Source organism: Marmota monax, unplaced genomic scaffold, assembly GCF_021218885.2.
Source record: "Marmota monax isolate L192 unplaced genomic scaffold, Marmota_monax_Labrador192_F-V1.1 WCK01_AAM20220418_F8-fsc00001, whole genome shotgun sequence".
Taxonomy (NCBI): Eukaryota; Metazoa; Chordata; class Mammalia; order Rodentia; family Sciuridae; genus Marmota; species Marmota monax.
In genome coordinates, this window is record NW_026693777.1 from 14,460,895 (window position 1) to 14,487,720 (window position 26,826).

The 26,826-nt window shown below is 39.2% G+C and overlaps 1 protein-coding gene across 4 annotated transcripts in view; it reads right to left on the reverse strand.

Moving 5' to 3' along the window:
- The window catches only part of Cdkl1 (cyclin dependent kinase like 1), a 51,839-nt gene that overhangs the window by 18,943 nt on the left and 6,070 nt on the right, over nt 1-26,826 (reverse strand). For all 4 annotated transcript variants that reach the window (XM_046461708.2, XM_046461710.2, XM_046461707.2 and 1 more), the window contains exon 3: nt 8,235-8,356. In XM_046461708.2, coding sequence (XP_046317664.1) covers nt 8,235-8,356 — 122 coding nt within the window. The remainder of the gene's footprint in view (nt 1-8,234; nt 8,357-26,826) is intronic.

Genomic DNA, 26,826 nt, shown 5'->3' on the forward strand with positions numbered 1-26,826 from the left:
AAAAAGAATGGAAGTAATAGAACTTTACAAAGGAATGGGAAAATAAAATTACTTCCTAATAGCACAGAAGATTGAAGGCATTAAAACAATGCCTTCAAAATGTTGAAGGAATATTTTCAACTAAAACTCAAAAAACCCTATATGCGAAGGAAATATTAATCAAATGACAGAATAAAAACTTTTTAAACATGCAAGGGCAAGGTCTTGACTTTTTTCTTTTTTTTCCTTGTACCTCTCATACATTCTTTCTCTGGAAGCACACCACCAAAAAGGAGAAGTAAACTATAAAAGATTATGAGGAAGTGAGAAGTGAGAAAATTGGAGACCCAACACAAGAGGGAAGTAATGGGATCTCTGGCAGGATGGTGAAGGGAGATGACAAGGTAACTGCAGGAAAAAACCAGCCCAGAGTATAACAATGTGACTCAAGAGCCAGGCATGTTGAAGGTTGTCACCATTGTGCCCTCTGACTTAAGCCATCTTAAATAAATATGAAAATACGTAATAAACAAGCTTAAAAGCTTCAAAAAGTCTGGGTGACTGGCCACACCTTCCAGGCTAAGGCAGAGTTCTTAAAAACTGTAGCCTATGCTGAGAGACTAAGGAATTCACTTCATTCTGAAGTGTTGGTTTCCATACTGGTGGTTAAGTGGAGGCCATGGGGGGTTCTGGGGGCAGGACCAGCTCTGAGGGAAGAATAGTGATGAAGGGAAGGAGTCCCACTCTCTCATTCTTTACTGCTTTTAAGACCACCACTAGGTTGCTAGTTCAAACACCAATTTGAACTATATAATCACATATAAGCTCAAGCTTAACCTCTGAGGGAAGAAGGGCTTGAGCTTTTCTCCTAGGTCTGGTTCTCTTCCACCACGGGATTAGATGATGAACCCTACACAAGTCATATCTCCAGTTCCTCTTCTCAGCAAATAGTGCTCAGAAGGTCTTGGCAATCCAGGCTGGGTTTATTACTAAAGGCAATGCCCTTGCTTCCCTTGATCCTATTTCTAGATCTGGGAAGCTGGCATCCTCAGGAGTACAAATTTCATGAGGCCAGGCTCAGTTGATGAATTTAACAGACCCAACCTGGATTGCCAATACCTTCTGAGCACTACTTACAATGGGTAGTCAAGTGGTCTTCCTTGAGGGCTTCAGTTCAGTTGCCTTATTGAAAGCTACAGTTATCCCTTTGAAGCCCACTGGGCTATTGCCCAGCTCCACAGTCCTTCTTCTAGGCAAGGTAGAATGGAATCCAACTCCTACCAATGGGAAGATATGAAAGAGGGCAAGCTCCCAAGTCCTCCACCAGTGTGACCTCACTTCACTCTGCCTGTACTAGGACTTTTATTTTACCCCCAGGAACATAAATGGGTCCTAACTGATCAACTCCAAGGAGGCATGAGGGTAGGAGGCGGTATCATTAGAAATATCTAGAGTCTAGATTTCTGTGTGATTGCACCATCTTTTTAACCAATTAAGAGACAGATGTGCTTGATCAAAATAATTAAGTTAACCCAGAAAGTAATGAATCCAACCATGAAGAAATGCAGAGAGAGTTCCAAGAATGACAGCAAAGAGAAGTCCCAGGAAGAAAGCTGGACAGCAGGCCTTGAGTATACCAAGCCAGAGAGAAGGGGAAGAGGACTTAAAGACAGGGTACTGCAAAGAAAACAAAGATGGAACTAATGGGTTACCTGATGCAATTATGCTATGCAAAGTTGTGTTGAGAGACCATTAAAAGAGTGGGAGAGGGCTGGGGTTGTGGCTCAGTGGCAGAGCGTTTGCCTAGCATGTGTGAGGCACTGGGTTTGATCCTCAGAATCACATAAAAAATAAATAAATAAAATAAAAATATTGTGTCCATCTACAACGAAAAATATTTTTTAAAAAGAGTGGGAAGAAAAAAGGTTAAGCAAAAAAAGGTTAACCAAATTTAAAAAGGCAAATATTAATTTGAGAAAAAAGTACAAAAGGAAGTCATAATGTAGCATAATGTTCAGTTAAAAGTAATATTTACATAGGTACAATAATAGGCATGATAATAGGGATAGTGAATATTAAACTAATAAAATGTTAATGTAACTTCTTGGAGGGATTAGAGTGGAGAAGCAGGAGTATAATGCCTTAAGAGACTAAATCTTCATCTACAGGACTCCTACAGATAATGTCTAAAAAAGGATATCTTAAGAAATAGTACACCAGGACTGGGGTTGTGGCTCAGCAGTAGAGTGCTCATCTCGCATGCACGGGACCCTGGGTTCGATCCTCAGCACCACATAAAAAAATTAAATAAATAAAAATAAACTGCTTTAAAAAAAGAAATAGTACACCACTCTTTTTATATTAAGCTATATTGCTGAATTTCATTTGCTAATACTTTTGTTAAGGACTTTCCACCTACATTCATGAGAAATACTCATCTGTCATTTTCTTGTTTTGAAATGTCCTTATCTGGTTTTGGTGGAGAGCAGCCTCATAAAATTACTTGGGAAATATTCTTTCATCCTCTATTTCTTAAGAGTTTGGATAGGAGATTATGATTTCTTCCTTATATGTTGGATATAATTCACAATAAAATATTTTAATAACAGAGCTCAATTTAGCATGACAGTAAGGAAAAATATACATCAAACCACTTCATAGGCCATAAGGCGAATTCATTCACTTTGGCAAAACCAATGACCTGGAAGTTCCATTTTGAGAACTTAAAAAGGAAAAGCACAGAAAAGGGGAGAATCTGTAGGAAAATTTTATAGCAGAATCATTTATCATCAAACACTAAAGACAGCCTCAATCGAGTAGGGGAGGGGAGGGGAGAGGTGGGGAGGGGGGAGGGTGGAGGATGGGAAAGGCAGCGAAGCACAACAGACACTAGTATGGCAATTTGTAAATCAATGGATGTGTAACTGATGTGATTCTGCAATCTGTGTATGGGGTGAAGGTGGGAGTTCATAACCCACTTGAATCAAAGTGTGGAATATGATATGTCAAGAAATTTGTAATGTTTTGAACAACCCACAACAAAAAATTAAAAAAAAAAAGACAGCCTCAATCTTCAATAATGGAGGAATGGTTAGACATAATGTAATGTTAATATCTGAAGTCAATAATAAAGCTAAAGATTATATTTCAGCATACACAGAAATGCATATGAAAACATATCAATGAAAGACAGAACTCATCACAGGACACAGAGAATGTGGTGCTGACAGGTGGCTGCCTTTGCCATGGTGTCCAGGCTTGCAGACACTTCATTCTGTCAGCACATGGAGGCAGTATCCATTTCACAGTGGCAGGTGAACATTAAACAAATTAAGTAGCCTGATATGTAAAACCAGCAGCCAACTTATTCACTCATGTTCAAGTCCTGGGTACCAGTTAATGCTCTCCTTGTAGGCAATTCCATAAAGAAAGCCAAGTTCTAATCCTTGTGGTGAGCAAAGAACTGGGATGCAAGAAAACAGGTAACTTGACTGGTTCTGTCATTAAGCTGGGATAACAGTCACACCCGTCTCCACATTAGGAGGGCCTATCACTACATACAACATCTTCAGTCAGTCAAATATGACAAACCCAGCAATTATTCTCTTTTTACAGTTGCTTCGCATACCTCTGCCCAGATGTGTTGATTTCTGCAATACTACTATTTTTATATACACATATAAATATATTTGTTTTTTTGTCCCTGGTTCCTAGCTCATTATTCCCTCCCCAAGGTGGATCATTAAAACCCCTTCTCTTCCTCCACCTTTCTATCATGGAGCTGGCCATAAAGAAATTCTCTGGCCTAACCTTGTCTGATAGGTCAAAGAACCTTCTCATATCAAGTGAGTCCTGTTCTCTAACTTGGAGGAAGGAATGCTGCACAAAGAAGGCAAGAAGAATCTAAATAGACAGGTCTGGCTTGGCTCTCCACCCAGTCTATTAGTATTTGTGCCTATGCAATGAAGTCTCCATAAACACTCAAAAGGACAAAGTCTGGAGAGCTTCTGTATAGCTGAACACACGGAAGTTTCCGGGAGAGTGGCGCACCCAGAAAGGACATGGAACTCCACACCTTCTCTCACACTTTGCCCTAAAAATCTCTGTGTCCTTTGTAATATCCTTTATAATAAACCAGTAAATGTTAAGTCCTTCCCTGAGTTGTGTGTGCTGCTTGAGCAAATTAATCGAGCCCAAGGGCAGAGTGGTGGGAACCCTGATTTATGGATAGTCGTCAGAAAAAGCACAGGTAAAACAACCTGGGGCTTGTGATTGACATCTAAAGTGTGTGTGTGTTGGGGGGGGCAATCTTGGAGACTGAGCCCTTATCCTGTGGGATCTGCTGCTGTCTCAGAACTGACTTGAATTAGAGAACATCCAGCTGCAACCTGCTGCAGAATTGGTTGTTTGGTTGCTGGTGGGGAGAAGTCCCTTCATCTTTGGAGGTCACAGAAGTGTTGATCGTGGTGTGATAGCAGAGGAAAACAGGTGCTCTGTTTTTCCTGATGATACAGTTTCACAAAATAATAGTGTCGTGACCCTTATGTCCTGATAACAGGATTGAAATGAACAGAGAGAAACAAACAACTGCTGTATGAAAGTGAAGAGATCAAACTGATTTCAAACAATCAATCAAACAAACAAACAAAAACCCCACCTTTTCAGCAATCTAAGATGGGAGAGATGCTGAAGAAAAACATGTATCTTGGGGCTGGGGTTGTAGCTCAGTGGTAGAGTGCTTGCCTACCATGTGTGAGGCCCCAGGTTTAATTCTCAGCACCACATGTACACAAACAAGTAAATACATAAAAATAAAGGTTCACTGACAACTAAAAAAATCTTTAAAAAAAAGAACATATATTTCTTCCCACACGTTCTCAATTACAGAAGACCTCCTTTGCACTGCTGTTCTTCTCACACTTGTGATGTTGCTAATCAATCAATCAATCAATCAACCTTCATCAAGACTTCATTTCTACAGAAGGCTACAACAAAGATGGGTGAAGGGTGAGGAACTGGTCAAGCCCTTATGAGAACTGTATGTTATTAGGAATTTATCCTAAAGAAATATTCATAGGAGGGGAGGGGAGGGGGGATAGTAGAGGATAGGAAAGGCAGCAGAACACAACAGACACTAGTATGGCAATATGTAAATCAATGGATGTGTAACTGATGTGATTCTGCAATCTGTATATGGGGTAAAAATGGGAGTTCATAACCCACTTGAATCAAAGTGTGAAATATGATATATCATGAACTATGTAATGTTTTGAACAACCAACAATAAAAATTAAAAAAAAGAAATATTCATAGAAATGGTTATCCTATCTGTATCTGTTCACAAGCAGTTTCCTACCATGTATGTTTTAGCAATAGTTATGATTATTATTTTTTTTTTTTGGTGCTAGGATCTCACACATGCTAAGCACAAGCATGTTCTTTTATGTTTTGTTTTGTTTTTGGTACCAAGGATTGAAATCAGGGCCACATCATTAACCACTGAGCCACATCCCCAACCCTTTTTATTTTTTTTAAATTTTGAAACAGGGTCTTGCTAAATTGCTTAGGGCCTCACTAAGTTGCTGAGGCTGGATTTGAACTTGTGATCCTCCTGGCTCAGCCTCCTGAGCCATTGGGATTACAGGTATGCACCACCATTCCCGGCACAAACATGTTCTTCATGGCTTCACTATGTTACCTTGTAAAGCTATATCAATTTTCTATCATCCTACATTTCAATTGTTTCCAACTTTTTCATTTAAAACACTACTTTAACAATAGATACTTTTGTAGCTAAATCTTTTGCACATATACATTATTGTCTTATGGTAAATTATTAAAAGTAGAACTTCTGTGACAGTTTCCTCCAGCAGTGTACTTATAATTTCCTTTAACAATATTAGGATTTAGAGTTTTAAAGTCAAAGCAACTATTTTCAAATGCAAATCAAAACACTGTGATGATGATTATTCTTTGAAATCATTTCATAAGTATCAAATTTATTGGTTTGCTAATACAGTCAGGTCATTCCACAAGTATTGCATGTATAGAGTGCCAAGTACTCAGCTAGAAGTTACTGGAGATATACAGGTGAGAAAGGCCCAACCAACTCTTGCCCTTGAGGATTTTATAAATTTGGGGCAAATGGGCTCTATTATATAAATAACCCCAGATGCTAAGAACACTGAAGGAGTGTTGACTCTCCTCAGTGTTCTGACACACATCATAAAGGAGTCGTGCTTGGGTTGCACCTGAAGCACAGCAGGAGTTTTCTAGGTGGCATAGAGAAGGCAGGGAACCCAGGCTGAGAAAATACCATGTCCTAAATCCGAGAGTGCAAATGATATAGTGAGGCAGGATTAGGTTTTATGGAGCAAACTAGTGAGAAATGGGATTAGTATTGAGACTTCATTACACCAGTAAGAACTGAGGAACTATTCAAGGATTTTATATAGGGATGGCTTGTTACTTTGTATTTTAGAAATTTATACTTTGAAAATACAGGAAGTGATCACAGGACATTCTTGAGGTGATGTAGTAAGCTAAGAAGGACCCAGACTGGCAGCAGGCAGAGACAACAGCATCAGCTCCTTCTCTCTGTTGATATTATCTGACAGATCAAATGAGAAACTAAAGGATAATCTGTTTCCTGACCTCTAAAGTACTAGATCATCAATTCATAGCATTATGGAGCTGGGAGTCCCCTTAAATTTCACCCTAAACTCTCATTTTTTACAGATGAGGACAATGTAAGCAACTTGATCAAGGTAAATTTTGACTGTGAATGTACTTATAAAGTTTTATTTTATGATGTGAGATTTCTTACCTTGAAAATTAAAAGATTCCTATAAATTTCAAAATCTTTGCTTGACATCATTTAGCATTTACTTTATAATAATAACAACTGAAAATTTGAGATTGCATTTAAAATAAATTGGAGAATTGACAAATATTCAGTATAATGGAAAGTGACTTAGTTTGAAACAAAAAAAAATCCTCAAGCTTCCAAATAAATGGGTATGTTTGGTTAAAAATAAATCTTATTTTTCAAACTTGCTCATTTAATAGTGTTCCTCAAGTAAATCTTATATTTGATAAACCATGGCACTTTCTCATTTGGAAACAAAGTGGCTTGTGACTAATCACAGTGTCTATTGTTCCTTCCCTTTTTAAACCCACCTTCATATTAAAGCATCTTCTATTTCCTGAAACATATGTAACCTATTTTAGTCAGTTGGCTTTAAAAACACCTGCTTTCAAAACTCTAAGCACCCGTTCTTTTCTTCTGCTCAAACTATATGCCAAAAATACCCCCCCAATTTCTTTCGATCCCTCAGTGTTCCAAGCCACTCAGCCTAACATGACTAACCAAACTCCCTGTAGTATCTCCCTAGTCCCAAATAGCCATGAAAACTATACTATAAATTTTATTGCAGTATCACTTACAAGCTGTCAAAAGAGCAAATATCAACACACAAAATGTTTTATTCTTTGAACACACAATTATTCTGTATCAATTACTTTCTGAAGGGAGCTGTCTGTCCTCTTGGCTGTCTCTGGCTGGGTAAATTAACATTCCTGAACATGAAAAGCCTGTATCATGGTCACTAACAAACCATAAGACACTTTAATCCCATTTGCCTGGAGGTCATGGAAGATCTTTACAACCAGCAACCTCAGGGCAGAGTGTCCTTGGCCGAGGCTAGAAAGAGCTGTTGGAAGAGCCTCAGCCTCTAGTCCCTGAAGTATGTATGTGCCCAGGGATTGGGGGACCATTCTGTGACTCTGACCTACAAGGTACTCTTCATATTCTCTCCAGCCAAAGCTGAGCTCCCAGGAACAAAGCAAAAGAAGAGGATGAAATATCCTTTTCCCTTACTGACCACTCTAAACTCTTCCCATTTCCACTGCAAGACTACCTTCACCATGAGGCCTTCTTTGATTGACTCACTTTTTTTTTTTTTTTAATGGTACTGGGAATTGAACCCAGGGCCTCACACAGGCTGGGAAAACTCTACCACTGAGGTACATTCCCAGCCCTTTTTATTTTTTATTTTGAGACAAGGTCTCAGTAAGTTGCTGAGACTGGTCTCGAACTTACAATCATCCTGCCTCAGCATCCCAAGTCCCTGCAATTACAGGGGTATGCCACTGTGCCCGACTTAACCTAGTCTTAAAGGAGTCATTGCTGCTTTTCCTTCACAAATTCTGGTGTGTTTGTGCTTTGTTTTGTTGGTAAGGGATGGATCACTCACCCTCTTTGGTATCTGTCCAACTCATGGAGAACTGTGTGGTCACAATACTCAAACACCAGGTGAAGCCTCCGCTTCCTCCTGAAGACCTCCAGGAGGTTGACGAGGTTGGGATGCTTGAGTTGCTGTAAACACAAAAAGCAAGGTGGCAAATCTGAGCTGTGAAAGGCAGTTTTCTCTAATTTTGATCCAATAACAACACCAACAACAAAGGCTGTTTGCCTTTAGGAGTTTCATTTCTTGGATTGAAGAAGGCTATAATCAATATTATCTTACCTCTCTTTATGGGCTATTTTTATAGTAGCAGTGGATTAAACAAAGGGGAATGAAGGGAAGGGAGGGAGGTTGGGAATAGGAAAGAGAGTAGAATGAACCTGACAGAACTTTCCTATGTTCCTATATGAATACACCACTAGTTAATCTCTACATCATGTACAACCACAAGAATGGGATCTAATTAGAGTAAGTTATACTTCATGTATGTATAGTATATCAAAATATATTCTACTATCATGTATATCTAAAAAGAACAAATAAAAAATTAAAAAAAAATGATTATAACCCAGAAAGTTTGTGAAAGCAAAGAGGTAAAAGAGGCTGAAAAACGAAAGAGAACAAAAAGGTACAGGAGATCTTTTTTGGGGGGAGTAGTATATTTTTATTAATATCTATGATCAGCTTGTATATAAGTAATAACACTTCTTTTGTCTAGTTTCAACAATCTTTATGATTCTTCTATACCCAGAAACCTATTAGACAGCTCACATAAATATCATATAGTATAAACATTTCTAAACCATTATCAACACATCTGAAACCTAATTTATTATCTTCCCTCCTTAGGAGGGTCACCACTACTCTAAAGTCTTTATTTATATGTAAATACTTTCAATAAAGAGTATTTCAATAACCTGCCTGGGAATTGCAATCCTTCCCCAGCAGTTCTGACCACCCCCGCACCTTGCTTTGTATTTTGCCAAGTTCATCCTCCGTATCACTTGTCTATTCTGTTCATAGTGTATTGTCCTTCCCCCTTCCCTCAATGCTACAGTGTAAACTCGGACAGTAGGGGACATTCTAAGTTAACACAAACTCAGTCTTCAAGCCTTGTATCAAATGTCCTTCCAAAGGAGATCTTCCATGATCTCCCCAGTGCCCAATAAATCTCAAAGCCACTCTGAAGGGTGCCTTTCTCACAATTACTAAGGAATCACTAAGTAGTAATTAATACATAACCCTTACTTAGTAATCATTGTTCAGCTGATTGTCTAATGTTGCCTGGTGTCGAGACACCTGTAGATACAACAGATAAATGCAGCAGACTATAAGAACCACAGTGTCAGGACCTGTGTTCTCTTTATTCAGATCATGCCACCGTACCTCCGGCCCTGCGTCTGTGCACAACAGCCATTCCATGATGATTGGTGAATGTGAGAGTGAATCAAGATTCCTACGCTGATGAAACACTTTAAAACAGAAAGCCATCCAACGTGACTGCCTGCAAGTGTGTATCCGAAAAAGCAGGGCAGGAATGGATGTTGGCTTTGGCAAAAGATAAACTTCATACTTAACTTTCTGGCACCTTTGTACAGAGTCCTATCAGAAATGTCACATCTCAGCACTGACCTCATTTTTCTGAAGAAGTAAGAGACTTGAACTAAGGAAGACAAAGCATTTCACAGGAAAATACACCAACCTTTTGGCAGGGATTCCCTTCTTGATTCACTGACTTGGTTAATCATCCTGAGTATCCATTTTATTTATTGTATTATTTAAACAGTTGGGACTTTGCTGCTCCTTTTTCAAATATTCTTGGATTGTATCAACAAATAATTTTCCATAAGAATTTCACAATCAAGTATTGCTTTATCATATTAACTCTCCCAATATTAAAAACTATGGTAAAATACATGTAACTTAAAATTTACTACCTTCACCATTTTTTAATGCACAGTTCAGTGATACTACGCACACATTCATACTGTTGTGCAAACATCACCACCGTCCACCTCCAGAACTTTCCATTTGCAAAACTGAAACTGCATATCCATTCAACAAAAACTTCCCACTCCCTTTTCCCCAGGCCACTTGTAGCCAACATTCTACCTTCTGTCTCTATGATTTTGACTACCCTTGGTATCTCATATAGGTGGAATGATACTATATTTGTCTTTTTATGATAGCTTATTTCACTTAACATGATGTCCTCAAGGCTCAACCATGTTATAGCACATGTCAGCCCTTCCCTTTTAAGGCTGAATACTATTCCATTGGAAATCATTTTCTTTTCCATTCATCTATTGATTGATGGATATTTGGGTTGCTTCTATCTTTCAACTATTATAAATAATGTTTTGCTATGAATGTGGGCATGCAACTGAGTCTCTGAGACTCTGCTTTCAATTCTTTTTGTCATAAACAGGGCTGGGTAACTGTTGTTTTTTTTTTTTTTTGCAATTCAAAGTATAGTGAGAGGTCTTAATTACAGGCAAGCAGGTGCTCCATAAGAGATAAAAGGTGGAAGGAGAAAAACTAAAGTTCTTGAACTGCATGCTGTAAGATGTTTATATAGGCCATGAGAAAGTTACTAAAAAGTTATTTTCTCTATAAAATCTCTCTGTATTTTCAAGATGAGAAATTTATGTTTTATCAAGTATATGCTAGATACACTAAAGTCAATGACTTGGTCTATTTGTACTGGAATAAAATATCTTAGATTTGGGTAATTTATGAAGAATAGAAATTTGTTTCTTATAGTTCTGGAAACTGAGAAGTCCAAGATGCCTTGCAAAGGTGGCTCTAAGACGGCACCTCGTTCCTGTGTCTTCACAGAGTAGAAGACAGAACAGCAAGAGAGCAATCCCTTTAATTCTGAGCCCATTTATTTTATTTTTAATTTTTTATGGTGATGAGAATTAAAACTATGGCCTTGCACATACTAAACACACACTCTAACACTGAGCTACATATGCCCCCATTCCTGAGCCCTTTTTTAAGGTTGTGAATCCCAATAATAGGACAATCAGGCCTTAATCACCTCCCAAAAGCCATAGCTCTTAATACTGATGCATTGGAGTTAAGATACAACATGAATTTTGGAGAGAACACCATTAGCTTCATTTGGATATTAGAAGAGAAGGTATCCCAAACTATAAAATTTATGTTATTGTATCTGGAAACTTTTAGCCTGAACAAACATTTTCTGGACATAATAGGAGAGAACTGACTTCTATCTTAAATCCACAAATGTCATTGGTTTAGATGTCTCAAACCAAAAGCAAATAACCAAGTTAAAAGGGACTAAACAGCTGCTTTATGATAGAATTAGCAAAAAGCAGATTTTTTTTTCAGACTGAAAAATATCATACTTAGGCTTCCCTCTCATTTTCACACTGTTTGCTCCTTTGATGATATTGAGGGCAAGACTGCAAATCTGAGAATCTTTGAATTTTTGTTTTGTTTTGTTTCATATCTAGTTCTCACTTTCATCTCTGGCCAAGTTTTTAAGCAAAAGTAGAAATTCATCAGTCTTACCCAAACACAACCTGACCTTCTCTGAATACTGGAACTAGTGCCTTCATTCTCCACATACAGATCTGCAGTGATCACTACAGGGCACAGCTGCCCAGGATAAGACCCAGAGGTCCTCTCCATTTGGCCTCTGTTTACCTCTCCAGTTTAATGCCTTAGAATTTCCTCCCAGACCCACAGAATTTCTCTCACTTCCTGCAAGGCTCACGTATCTTTTCATTTCAGGATTCATTTCCTCTCTCAGAAACACCCCGCACTTCCAGATGTCACTTTTTCTAACCAGCATCCTCGAACACAGCTGGTATTCACTAGAAGAGCTATCTATGACCTCAGGACCCATCAAGAGGTATCACTGTGGCATTATCCCAGTAGTAGCCATTGCTCTGGATGGGACCAGGAACTATTGATTATATTCATCTTGCTATGCTACTACTATATACCTTTTGACAACTCAGATTCTAAAAATGTACAACATTCTGTTCAAATACCATGTAGTTTCTTTTCAAAATTTGGCTAGTATAAATGAGGTGGGTATTTCTATTTTTGTTTTTATAGTACTGGGGATAGAAGCCAGGAATGCTCTACCACTAAGTTATGTCCCAACCCTTTTATTTTTTTATTTTGAAAGAGGGTCTTGTTAAGTTGCACAGGCTGGCCTTGAGCTTACCATCCTCCTGCCTCAGGTTCCCTAGACGATAGATTACAGGTTTGTGCCACCATTCCCAGCTATATAAATGAGGGGTTTTTTTTAATTTTAATTTTTTTATTGGTTGTTCAAAACATTACAAAGCTCTTGACATATCATATTTCATACATTAGATTCAAGTGGGTTATGAACTCCCATTATAAATGAGGTTTTGATGAGCGATTTACTAGCAGGTTGACTTTAACTTTGAATAAGATAGTTAACCTCTATAATCCTTAGTTTCACATGTGCAAAAGTAGGTATTCAAGGGTTGTAGTGACAATTACACATAAGCCATGAATAACTATCTCAGGAACATGTTAGCCTCTTTATGAAGTTTAACTATTGGTATTGATTCCTTTGGTTTAAATCCATTTTTATTTAGGACATTTTTCTCTACTCATCTTATTCAACAATTACTTACATATTTTTTAAAAATAATTATTTTCTATTAGTATATTTTAATTACACAGAATAATGAGTTTCATTGTGTCATATTCATACATGCATCATATATAATATATATAATGGTAAATAATATATATTATATATGATAAATAATCATATAATAACATTACATATTATTATATGATTACTGTAATGTATTATATAAAAATTATACTATTATATAATACACAGTAATGTATAAAATATATTGATATATACCCTGTTTTATTTTTTATTTTGAGACAGGGTCTCATTAAGTTGCTTAGGGTCTCACTAAGTTGCTGAGGCTAGTTTGAACTTGCAATCCTCTTTCCTCAGCCTCTTGAGTGTCTGGGATTACAGGTGTGCACCACTGCACCTGGTGTATAAAACATATTTTGATCAATGAACACAAGTCCCTATGCCATCCCTGAGGATATAGAGACAAATAAAGCAAGTACTGCCCTTTCCCTTATGGAGCTTAGAACATAGGAGGGGAGATAGACATTGGGCTAGTAATTACAGAAATAATAAATGTGTTACAAAAATCAAGCTAAAGGTCACCTGATTTTAGGATGAAGAGTGGTCCAGGGAAGATCTCTTTGAGGAACTGGCCATTAAGTTAATGGTTCATTAATGGGGAATGAACTAAAATTAGCTGAACACCATTTAGAGCCCCCAATACAACTTAAAGCTCTAAATAGTACAGTCAAATTGCTTTCCCAAAGGATTATACATATTTACCCACTGCCGGGAGTATCTTTTTACCATACATACCCAGCTCTCAGGAGCATATAGACAATTTAAGGCTTGTAAAGTATACTGCCAAATGGCATCTTCTGAGAACTTGCAAGGCCTTCAGCAACACAGTGGGGCATCATATGATTCTTAAACAACTTGCCTCTCCCATCTTCCTCCAGGAAGATAGCATTCATATTATTGCAAATAACCAATAACTTTGCTCCACCTTCTTTTAGAATAATTTTAATTTAGAAAGATGAGTTGCTTTAAGAAATTCAAAATATTAAATTAAAAAGGCTTAAAAAATTATTAGCTCTCTCTAGGTTGTCAGAATTCCAGGTCCTAAAACTTCTCCAGATCAAAAAATATCTGATCTGCCCTCATGAAGCCAGTCACTGTCCTGGCTGTTTTCATAGACTGAACAAATATCTATATTCATCTACCCAGCATCAGGCACTATTCTGGGCAGGGGAGACACACTGGCAAACAACTCAGAGGACTCATGCATTAAACAAAGAAATGTCATGAATAAGCCCACCATTTACAAGAGATCAGCTGCATCAGAAAAACTGGCCTTGAGGAAATGACCCTGAGGAAAGTCTTGGGAGGGTGAGTAAAGTCCAACCAGACCAAGGAGGGCAGTAGCTCCAGACAAGAGCTGGCTCTGAGCCAGCAGAGAACTTAGGTCATTTAAGGAACTGAAATAGTGTGCCTTACAGGTGAAGCTCATGGACTGAGGCCAGCCAGTTCAGAAGGCAAGTCCTGTAGGGTCTAGTGGGCCATGCTAAAATTTTACACTTTATCGTAAATGCAGTGAGAAGCCACTAGAAGGATATGTATCAAGATATGATACAATATCACTTGGAGTTTGTTTTGTTTTGTGTTTTGGTACCAAGGATTGAACCCAGGGATGTTTAAACACTGAGCCACATTCCTAATCCTTTATTTTTTATTTTGAAACAGATCTTGTTAAGATGCTTAGGGCCTCACCTAAGTTGCTGAGACTAGCTTTGAACTTGTGATCCTCCAGCCTCAGCCTCTCATGTTGCTGGGATTACAGGCATGCACCACAGTGCCCAGCTCCAGTTGGGTTTTTAAGAGCATTTTATGATAGCAAGATACAGAATGGCTTGGAGGAAGAAAAAATAGACAAGCAAAGGTGAGTGCAGAGCCTATTGATAGATTAGCAATGACAGTGGTGTGGACCAGAGCAGAGGCTGGAGAGAGGGTGAAAAAAGTGCTGGTCTAAGATAAATTTTGTTATTAGAAAAGTCAGGATGTGGTAATGAATTGGAGATGAGGGATGAGGGAGGGAGAGATGTCAGGAATGACACATAGGGGGCTGGGGTTGTGGCTCAGTGGTAGAGTCCTTGTCTAGCATGTGTGAGGCACTGGGTTCGATTCTGGGTCCACCAACAACTAATAAAATATTAAAAGAATAATAGGTTCGTATAATGAGGGGGTGCTGATGCCATCATGGAAAGGAGGAGCAGGTTTGATAGGGAGAAAACTACTGTTTCTGGCCCTTCGAGTGAGCAAGGATGCTAAATACCAAGTGGAGTCATCAGCTTGGCTGGAGATTGAGCTCAAGACATAAGTCAGGGAATCAGCATGTGCTTATTAACTGAAGCTGTTGATGGAGCAGGGATGAGATGGAAAAAGGTTCCAAGAACCTGAGCACCCAGCTGTGGGGTGGAGGAGGAGGATGCAGAGAAGGAGAAAGGGAAGAAGGTTCCCAAAGAGAAGAGAGAAGACAGCAGGGCATGATGCCACAGCATCCCTTGGAAGAAGTGGTCAGTGGTGATGGACATAGCCAAAAGGTCAAGTGAGGAGAGGACTGAAAGGCACTCAGTCAGCTTCTCTGCCTGGGGTCCTTCTCTGACCTTGTTGGAAGTCGTGTCTAAGCAGTGGGGACATCAGGGGCCAGTCTGTGTAGATTGAGCAACTCAAACCACCTTCCTCCTCTCTCTCTCTCTGGACTCTGCCATCAGGGGAGGAATTCAGAAGGACACCTCTGGTCCAAAAACCCTTTGCACTCCACACCCTAGAGCTTTCAATTACAGCTCCAACAATGTGAATGTTTGCATTCATGAGGATTTAGATGTTTCTACTTCAAAACTGGATGAACTTCTTCAGGGACACACAAAGGAATTAGATGAGAACCAAGTGACATGATGGATAATCTGTTCACAGGCTCACCTGCCTTCTGCAGCATACATACACGTAATCTTAACAGGACAGACTAAATGACTGTATACTACAAGGATGTCAGGGCTCCTTTAATTATAACTTTCCTATTTATGAGTGTGTGGAACCAAAGCCTCCGGCCTCATCTTATTTCCCAGCCTTCTGTTTTGTGCTGGCCCAGTCTTGAAGGTCTCAGTGAGCCCTACCAGGCCATTAGCACAACGTGTCAGTTATGCTCAATCTAGAAGCACGGCCTGCTCTCCTGTACAAAGTTTCCCTGCTCGCTGCTGCTATTTTATCTTGGCCCCCCTTTTATTTTCTCTGTGTGTTTTGAATACTGATGTTTCACATTATGCTGCTATGTGAGGCATTTTCTCTCACATGATTAAAAAAAATGCTTTGTTTGTTTGTTTACTTGTTTTGGTTGAATTCAACCTGAGCTCTACTTGGTTTCCCCTGCAGAGCTGAGAATGCCACATATCCTTCTTGGACCCCTTCTTCTCCTCTGCTGTCATCCCTATGTCTTCACTGGACATCTGTCTGTCGTGATAAGCGTAGGACCTACATCCTCTAAGGTCAACCATTTTATCTCTCTAGTTGCATCATTTGGAAGACTTTGTACTAGTTGTCCACTTCATGATCAAGAAATATTACTTTAAAATCCTCATTACAAGGGTACTTGAGAGATCTAGCAACTTCAGGCCTACTGTCTTCAGGCATTAATAAGCCACGGCTGAGAGCAGCTGTCTCCATCAGAGAAGCCCATGTGCTCTAGTTCCCCACAGTCCCCAGGGCTCCTGACACTAACACCAAATGAGACATGACTCACATCATCATGTCTTAGAGTTAAAAGTGAAATATTGAGAGTACCCATGTTTCTACTGAAAGTGGAAAAATGTGCAAGCAATACACATCTGCTTTTTTTCAAGATAAATAAGAACAAGTATATCTATTTGTGGAATTCACACATTTTGACACTGATCACTGCATCTATGGTCTTTCCTGTCCCTCGGGTGTCAAGGAGGCTCTGGTCTGGGTTCTTTGTGAGGGGAGGGGGAATGTTTATCCTGTGTCTGTGCTTTGGGGAAAAGCAACAGACCATTTTCTCAATGGCAATTTCCTGTTTTGCTTTCAAAAGCATTCTTCTTCTCCCACAACTGTGGTAAATAACAAAAAGACAGAAATTGAAGTTTAGAAAGTGGGAGTTGTTCCAGTAAAATATTTTTTTCACAAGGCTTTAAAACTTTTGAACTTGACTCTAAGTCTTAGTTAGGTAGGGACTTTTGCAGTAATCCCTCAGGCACAAACCTCCACCCAGAGTGGAGAATGGTGGTGTTCTTCCCTCCTTTACAATAATTATAATAAAATAGCCCCATGTATTTCTCATGGACTTCTAAAGCAGTACAGTAAAACACTTGGAAGGGCCTGAGACCTCTTAGCCTCTTTCATCGGTTTCTCTTCCTTTTCTGTTCTCCTGTCCCCTACTTCTGCTCTCTGGTCTCACTTCCCAGAACATACTACTAACAGACAGTCCCTTGGCTCAGTTTTTAGTTTCTGGAGTGTACACAGGCTGAGACAGTTATTCTCAGAAGTGGACCCCCACTAGCAAGTCTACAGAATGGGAATTCTGGAACTGAATCAATCACGAGTAGACAGGAAAAAGAAGGATCCTGAGATCTGGGATAGTGACATTTGGAGAGATGAATCTGAAAACCTTAAACCTTCAAATTTTCCTGAACCCTCTAGGGTGAGAGAAGCAGCTTCTGCCCATTGCCATAGGTGAACCACTGCTTCTTACATGGAGACATGAAAAGTCCTCATTTGAGGAGGAGGATGCTTGTCCTCCTGAGATTTGATTCCACTTCCTCCCAGGGCCCATAGACCTTTAACTGAAATGAGGTAGTAAACAAGAGCCTCAGGAAATAAATTTACTCAAAATTACAAGACCTGGCTCATATGTACCAGTAGAAATCTTGCAGGTGTTGGATCATAGACACAAAGGCTGGAGAGGGGGAAATTCACTGATAAAGAAGCACTGTCCTGTATCTTGGGACTTCATTCTTGATATGACTGTCTTTTTATGATGACAGTCTTAAATGTGTTGCTGGCATAGCTCTTGAAGGTTAGGCTTTCAGTAGGTAAAGTGGACATGCTGAAACTGCATTGGCAGAGTTTTGAGGTAGGAGCCTAGGAACTTAAGAAGTGGAAATGTGATAGTGGATGACCATGTAGGGCTATAGCAGCCCACACTTGATTATGTTTCCTTGGAAGGCCCAAAGGCTACTCTCTCCATGAAAGCAATAGGGAATAGGAAGAGGCACTAGCAACTGTGAGAAGTTCCTTGGTGATTTTCCTCTGTGGGATGGGTAGACAGGCTGGAGATACTACCATGAAACTAGGCTCACTGGTTCCAATGGGAATAATATGATTCCAGGGTGGCAGAGACCAGGTTCTGAGAGTGGCAAGGTACACATATGACCATAATGAGAAGGAAGGCCAGACTATCTTATTTCACAGAAATCTGTGCTGATGCACAAATAGGACCTTACTGTGAAGTTCTTATAAGTGATATAGAAGGGCAGGGGGCTAGTGTGTTACTTGACATGTATTTCCAAAAGAAATCCGGAGATGGCAAGTAGAAGGTTGATGTCAACTTCTAGAATGGTGCAGTTCTTCACCCAGTTTTGAGATCTAAGTTAGTTTATAACCAGCATCACCTTAAGGAAAAATCCTGCAATACCACAAGTATTCTTTAAATACTTTCCAAAGTGATCTGTGACCACTTACCAGAGTAAGCTGCAGGAAGGGATATGGCTACAAGATCTGAGCTGACACTGATAACTGGGGACCCCAAAATGCTGTTGTGGCTGCCTGATAGAGTACTGTCTGAGATTGGACCTTATAGGTCTATAGATCCACCCTTGAGATTATTTCCTCCACTTTCAAGTTCAAAATTGAGACACAGTCACTTAGCAGTTGGCAAACCCTCACATTGGTCCCATGAGTAAGAGTCAATATGACAGAAAGGTCCAAATAGAAGCCTCTGAAAATTCTTCCCCTCCTTCAATACAACCCTAGTCAAAACAGAAGCAAAACCATGTTCCAAGAGAAATTAATATCACCATTAGGACACAGAGGTGGTAGTCCCTATCACATCTTCACACAATTCACCTGGCAGACTACTATAAACTCAAGCAATTCATAGTTTCAGTTTCAGCAAGAAGTGGTATCTTTCAGTTGGGCCAGATGTGGTATCTTTCCTGGAATACATACGCATAATTTCTGACATTCAACATGCGAATGTTGATCTAGTGAATGTGTTCTTTCCAAATCCAGTCATCAAATAGGATGGAAAAAGTCCATTTTTCTCATGGAATAGACTGGTTCATATTTACTCTCTTGCTCAAGGTTAACTTTCTTGCTGTCTGTATGGTCCACAGGAATGCTGATTTCTTGATATTCCACAGAATATCATCCTGCTCCATTATATTGATGACACCATGGTAATTGGAGCTTCTGGTAATTGATTTATGGTGAGCAGAAATGGCAAGTGCTCTGATTATCCAATGAAGATAGATATGTGCTAGAGAGTGGGAAAAAATCCTCCAGGGAATGGTGTAGGGGTGATGTTCTAGGGACCTAATGGCCTGGGGCATACTGAGACAACCTCTTTTTAAAAATTTATTAACTAATTTATTTATTCTACCTTGTTATACATGACAGAAGAATGTATTTCAATTCATACTATACATATAGAGCACAATTTTTCAGTTCTCTGCTTGTAAACAAAACGAGTCACATGAGATAACCTCTTTAAATTGGCAATTGTTGCACCTTGGATCCCCTACCATTAAAAAAGAGGGATTGCTCTTGGTGGATCTTTTTTTGGATTTTGGAGGCAGTATAAATAGCCCTTAGGAATACTGCTGTAATTTGTCAAGTGATTTAGAAGGCTGCTAACATTTCTTTAGAACCCAGAGTAAGAGAGAACTTTGCAGAAGGTCAAAGCTTCCCTACTACTCAGAACCCATAACTCAGTGTGTTAGGTCATACTGGAGGTGTCCAGCTCCTGGCATGCCATGGTACCTTAGTAGAATGAGCACCAAATCATGAGGCAACAATGCTGGCAGTCTCTTTACAAGGTAGATCCAGCCATGGCTGCTGCTGAGTACTCGACATACTAGTGGCAAAAACTCAAGAAGAGCTGGTCGTGGTGGTGCAGGCTGATAATCTCAGAGGCGTGGGAGGCTGAGGCAGGAGGATGGCAAGTTAAAGGCCAGCTTCAGCAACTTGGTGAGAGCCTGTCTCAACAAAAAATAACTGGGGTGATACATATACATAAAGGAATATTAGCCATAAAGAAAAATAAAATTATGGCATTTGCCGGTAAATGGATGGAACTGGAGGCTATTATGCTGTTATGGTTTGGATGTGAGTGAGACAATGCAAGAAGGTTCAGAGGAGAAATGATTTGGTTGTAAGAGTCATTAATCCCCTGATAGGGATTAACTGAGTCGTAACTGAAGCGGTAGGGTGTGGCTGGAGGAGGTGGGAATTGGAGCGTGGTTTGGGGTATATATTTGTATCTGAAGAGTGGACTCTCTCTGCGTCCTGATCACCATGTAAGCCACTTCCCTCTGCCACATTCTTCTGCCATGTTGTTCCTTTCTCACCTTGAGCCCTGAAGAATGGAACTGGCTATCTATGGATTGAGACCTCTGAAACTGTGAGCCCTCTACAGTTGTGCTGGTCAGGTCCTTTAGTCACAGCAGTGGCCAAAAAAGCTGACTAAAACACATGCTAAGTGAAATCCAGAACAACCAAAGGCTGAATGTTCTCTCTAATATGTGGATGCTGACTCACAATAGGGAGTAGGGAGGGAGGAGTTTAAGTTCACTGCAATGAACAGGGGAGTATGGGAGGAAGGGAGAAAGGATGGGAATGGGAAAGACAGTAGAATGAATCAGACATCCACATCATGTACAACCACAAGAATGGGGAGTTATATTCCATGTATGTATGATATGTCAAAATACATTCTATTGTCATGTACAACTAAAAAGAACAAATAATAAATAAATTGATTAATAATTCAATAATTAAAAAAAGAAAAGAAAAAGAACTGGGGATACAGCTCGGAGGTAAAGTGCCCCTGATCACTCCCAGTACCAAGAGAGAGGGTGGGGGGGTGGATAAGAAGAAGAAGAAAAGGAAGGGGGGGGAGGGAGAGAAAACAATTCCCCTCCCCCAAAATCAACAATCTCAAACTGAGACCCTGACATATGCTCTTCTTTAAGGAAACCAGCCACAATGTGGATGAGATAGCAGTTTTTCTTTAATGGAATTGATACTAACTTTAGAGATGGGTTGTGTCTTTCCTGCTCGTACCATAATCCCAGGGTTTAGCAAAAGCTTTCTTTACTGGCATGGGGGTTCACACATCAGGACAAGGGACATATTTCACAGCAAAGGAGGCATGATAATTAGCATATATCATGCTATGGTTCTACTTCATAGCTCACCAACTATGAGTAGGCAACCCAACCAAATGATGGAATTTGTATTAATTACCCTTCAGGGATATGCACATTGAGCCAGCAGTCACCACATGGTAACACGTTACCAACAGCCAGCAGGTCTTAGAACTAGGAGTGAAAGTAAGATTGGAGTCTCTCATCATTACTACCAATGATCCACTTGTGGAAATTATCCATAATATTTTTACAAATATGGCAGGTTTTTTTGTGTACTTGATTGGCCACTGGAAAACCACATACACGCAATTATTATCAATTGGATAAATCAATCTCAGGACTTCATAGTACATACAAATGATGAAATACGATGCAGCTGTTGAAAAGGGAATAAGGCATATATTTATGCATTGACTTGCAAAAATGTCCAAGATAAACTACTAAGTATAAAAAGGAAATTACAGAAGAGTATATATTATATATAAAATATGATAGTATTTTTACCTGGTTTGAAAGGTAATATATGTTCCTAGACAAGCAAAGAACTCTTCTAGAGTGATACACAAGAAACAGATTGTTGGAAGGGGGATGAGAATGGGGAGTAAAGGACAAGGGAGACTTTATTTTCACCTTACATTCTTCTGTACCTTCATGTTTCTGTTTAAATTTTTTTTTTTACGTAAGCATATACTGCTTTACCATAAATATAGTTTAAAATTATTTCCTTAAGTCCCTTTGCTATGTTAAAAACCTAGTTAAATATTTTAAAGTTAATTCAGAGCCCTAGTTAGTAGATCCCTGTTGTGGGGGGGGGTCTATTTTTTTTTAAAGAAATTTTATTTATTTTTTAGGTGTAGATGGACACAACACAATGCCTTTATTTTTATGTGGTGCTGAGTCTCGAACCCAGGTCCCACCCATGCTAGGCAAGCGCTCTACAGCTGAGCCACAATCCCAGCCCAGGGGACTATTTTTAATAAGAAAAAAAACTCTATTTAGATTATTACTTCCATCTCCAGCCTAAAGGAAAATATTTCTCATTTTCCTTGGTGTTGCTGAGGAGTCTTTCTATAACACTCTTGATAAAGGAAACTTCTTAACTCACAGTTCCTCCAAATGCCAAGAACCCCCAGGGAGTCACTGTGGCTAGCGTCTTTCTTGGGTGGATGGATAGAGAAGGAAAAAGGTGAGATAATGTGGACTGGAGGAGGACTGAAAAGCTGGATCCACTGGGTGGAGAGCTCGGGCCTGAGGGCTGTTTTAGGTTGGCTGGTGATCACGGGGAGGGAACAGAATGTGCCAGGCTGCTCCTCTGGCCAGAGACCTCTTCTGGATTCCTCTCCAGCACAGGCTAGCAATGCACACAGTGGGATGCTTGACCTGTTTTATTGACTAATAGAGTAGGTGAAGTGTACTAGGAAAGAGGTAATAGTACAAATGTGATCACAATGACAGATAACACTGACGCAGCCAAAAATTAATGCAGTAACGTACTGACAGACATAAAGAAAATAATTTGTTTGGTTTTTATATGTGGCTGACAGCATCAGTTGGTTGAGAAACTCCTACCTTTCTTTCATTGTCCCAACAGAAAAGAGCGATGAAGTTCAAAGATTTTCAACCTGGCAATTTTATCCAACAGTGTTTTTACTCAAGGGCTTTTAATGTTAATAAGTAACAAAGAAGGTTAAAAATTAGCAAGAAAATATGCCCGTTGAAAGCAAATTTGTGGCCTAAAACATTAATCCTGCCAAATATAATGGTGAATTAAACATTTTAAAAAGTTAAAGTGAAAGACACATGCCTGGCCAATTTGGAAAATTTTCCATTCTAGCTGGGTGCCTGGTTAATGCTGTAATCCCAGGTACTCTGGAGGCTGAGGCAGGAGGAGCGCTGGCCTCAAACTTTTGATCCTTCTGCCTCAACTTCATGGGGAGTGGGGATTACAAGCATGCACCATCATACTCAACTGGTTTGAGTGTTTTATAATAACTATATCTAATATTGGCTATCTGTCTAGAAATTTTATTTGTGAAAAATAAAAATAATTTAAGTGGTCAAAAAGCAATAATCATATATATTTATATGTTTTATATATATATATATTTGTTTTAAATCAAACTGAATTATAAAATCATTTATTCTGAAGTTTTGGTGATATGTATAGCACAGCAAGGTCACTATAGCTAGAAATAATTTATTATATACTTCTTTTTAAAAAATTTTTTAGACATTGATGGACTTTTATTTTATTCATTTATTTGTATGTAGTGCTAAGAATCAAACCCAGTGTCTCACACATGCTGGACAAGTGCTCTACCACCGAGCACAACCCCAGTCTAATATATATATTTCAAAATAGCTAAAAGAGGATTTTAAGTGTTCTCACCACACCACAACAAAACGATAAAAGTTTGAGATCACAGATATGATACTTACCTTGACCTGATCATTCAATAACATAAACATAAATATAGACAATTGTTGTTAATATAAACTTTACAAAACCCACTTATTCTGACTCCTTCTGCCCTGTGCTGTTTCATTTTCTAGAGTCTAAGGTGTGTGGCAGGACCCATGTAGAAGATCAGGACGCGGACATCTCCCTGCAAGCTGGGGGTCTTGAAGGTAACAAGCCAGCTTGCTGATCTCTGCCTCTTTTGTTCTTGAAGTATTTACAAGGCAGCTTTATCACTTAGGAGTTCACTATATAGCAGGAATACAATATTCCTAGATTAGCCAAACACAACTGTGAGCTAAGCCTAAAATATCTTCCTATAAACAAACCAAAGTCTGTTACTATTTGCAGTTTGTACATTATCTTGTAAAAACAAAATTAAGCAGGTCTCCACTTGTTGAACAAATAGAGAGAGATGATGATAAGGGACTGTTTGGTTTCTATCCTTGTGGGCAAGGAAATGTTCTGCTTTGTCTTCCATGCTGTTGACAACCAGTTTACATAAACTCCTGACATCCGTCTATACCATCTATCAGTAGTGAACATTAACGGCCAGATCGCTGCTAATCTGTAATGAGAATATCTGCATAGAACAAGAACTGCATGATTCAAAGGCCCCAAACTGGCAGCCTGCAGGCCAAACAATATCTGCATATGTGTTTTATTGGGACTGAATGGTATTTAAAACTTTTTAAAAAATTAATTGTTAGTATTTTAAAATCAGGAAATATTATTATCCCTAAAAGGTCTCTGGGGGAAATGTCTGATCACAGGGGTGCGGCAGGATGAACTTGGAATATTTTGTTGTGCTGCACAATAAAGAAGTGCTCAAAGAATGATGGACATCTGTCAGGGTACTGGAGCAGGATCAAAGTAGCCCCACATGGCCAAACACATGATATTATTCAAAAAGAATAATAATGATAAATGTTGAGTAAAAAAGAATTCATGAACCACAGTGATACTAAAAAGCATGTGTTGTGGGGGGTGGTAAAGGAAAGTTCTTTAAAACAACTAAGAAGTAGAAAGAATTATAGAAAAATAAGTGTTATAATAACTGATTATAATTGATTCAGGCAAAGATCATCAATAGATATTAAAACCACTAGGTGAAAATTTTATATAGAAAGACAGACATTAACTAACAATATATATTAATTTTTTATTCTTTTTTTATATTTTTTTTTTAGTTGGACACAATATCTTTATTTATTTATTTTTATATGGTGCTGAGGATCGAACCCAGGGCCTTGCACATGCTAGGTGAGCACTCTACTGCTGAGCCACAACCCCAGCACTATATTAGTTTTTATACATTTTTATGTTATACATATAGTTTTATAGCTATTATTGGAACAATAAGATAACAAAGCATAGACTATATTAGATGAGATTATTTGAGTTGATTGAGTATGGAAACCACAAAATGGTTATATAGAAGAATGTCTTTTTCCTAAGAGATTTATGCTAAATATTTAGGGAGATGATTCGGGAAAAAAAAAGTGTGTGTGTGTGTCTGTGTGTGTGTCTGAGAGAGAGAGAGAGAGAGAGAGAGAGAGAGAGAGAGAGAGCATGGCAGAGAAAGCCAGAGCCAGAGCAAGAAAAGGAAATGTAACGAAATTCTAATGGCTGATGAGTGAATCTAGTTAGGGCCACGCAGGTGTTCATTGTATTATTCTTTCCACTTTTATCTATTTTGAGGTTTTTTTTTTTTTCCAAAATAACAATTTTGTAGAGAATAGCCCAGGAATTTTACATAAAATTTGAATTTTCTGGCCTTTAAAAAAGACTGCGAATCCAGCACCCTGTGCTTACAGCTCAGAGAGCTGAGCGGTGTCTAGTCACTTCAGAGGAGATGTTCCCCAGTCTCCTCCTGTCCGTCTTGTCCTACATTTCACACACTATGGTACGACTGTGCTCCCCACAGATACTGGAATGTGTAATCTCCTATAGTCTATAACAGAAAATGCCCAACATGGCTAAAACTATTTATATAGACACATGCTACTAATCCATTTCAACTAACCAAGTGAATGATTTAAAGGGGCCCCTTTTAGGACTATTTTTTTTTTCTTTATTTTGCCAGGACTAAATTCTTAAAGATACCACAAGATTTCCCATTAAAGTTTTTACTGCCTTCGGAAATATTCCTTCCCAAATAACATTGGGAAAGCAGATGCCTTTAAAAATTATGAAAGCTCTAATTAGATTCTAGTGCTAGGGAGCAATTTGCATGGCCCTCTCATAGCATTGAGTAGAATGGGGCCCTGGCACATTTCAGTGAAGCACTTAATGCTTTGTGTTGGATCACAGGGAACTTTGTCGGTCCTGCTCCTCATAGTGCACGCCTATCACCAGGATGGTACTTCGCCCAGCAGTATTTCGGATCTGATATTTGCAGATAGTGAGCCTCTTAGGGAGGCTGTGTGAAGTGCTCTCCCTCCAGCACCTCCCTTGGGGACAGCCCCATCTTAAAGTCCAGCCTTCCTCCTTTCCACCTGTGCTCTTCTCTCTCCCAGTTACTGTCCTTTTTGACCTTCCCTCTTCTGCTCCTGCATCCTTGAAGCTGCCTGACCGCTATTAGAAGTTTGACCCAAGAGCACTCTGCTCGCCTCAGCTGAGTCAGCAAAGCAGAACCCAACAGAGACATAAATCATGGAGATAAGCTGGGCCAGGTTCCAGGAGGCGTTGGAGCTTGCCCAAGGTCAAATGACTGCTTTGGGTGGAATCAGGCAGCAAAATTCTCAACAAGGTTCTGGTCCCTTTGCAGCCACACAGCCCTATGAGGCTATTAGAAGTGGGGCGACAGGCAAAAAGGAGCAGTTCTGAACATTCTGCATGCTATTACTGTTCATGATTAATTAGATTCAAATGACAGCGTGTTTCTGGCACACAGCACACACAGTCTCAGTTGCCCACACCACAAGTATCTTTTTTCATTCCCCCCCTCAAGGGTTTTGTTTGTTTGTTTTGTTTTGTTTTGTGGTATCAGGGATTTAACCCAGGGCAAGCTACCTCTGAGCTACATCCCCAGCCCTGTTTTTTTATTTTATTTTGAGATATGCAAATTGCTCCCTAGCACTAGAATCTACT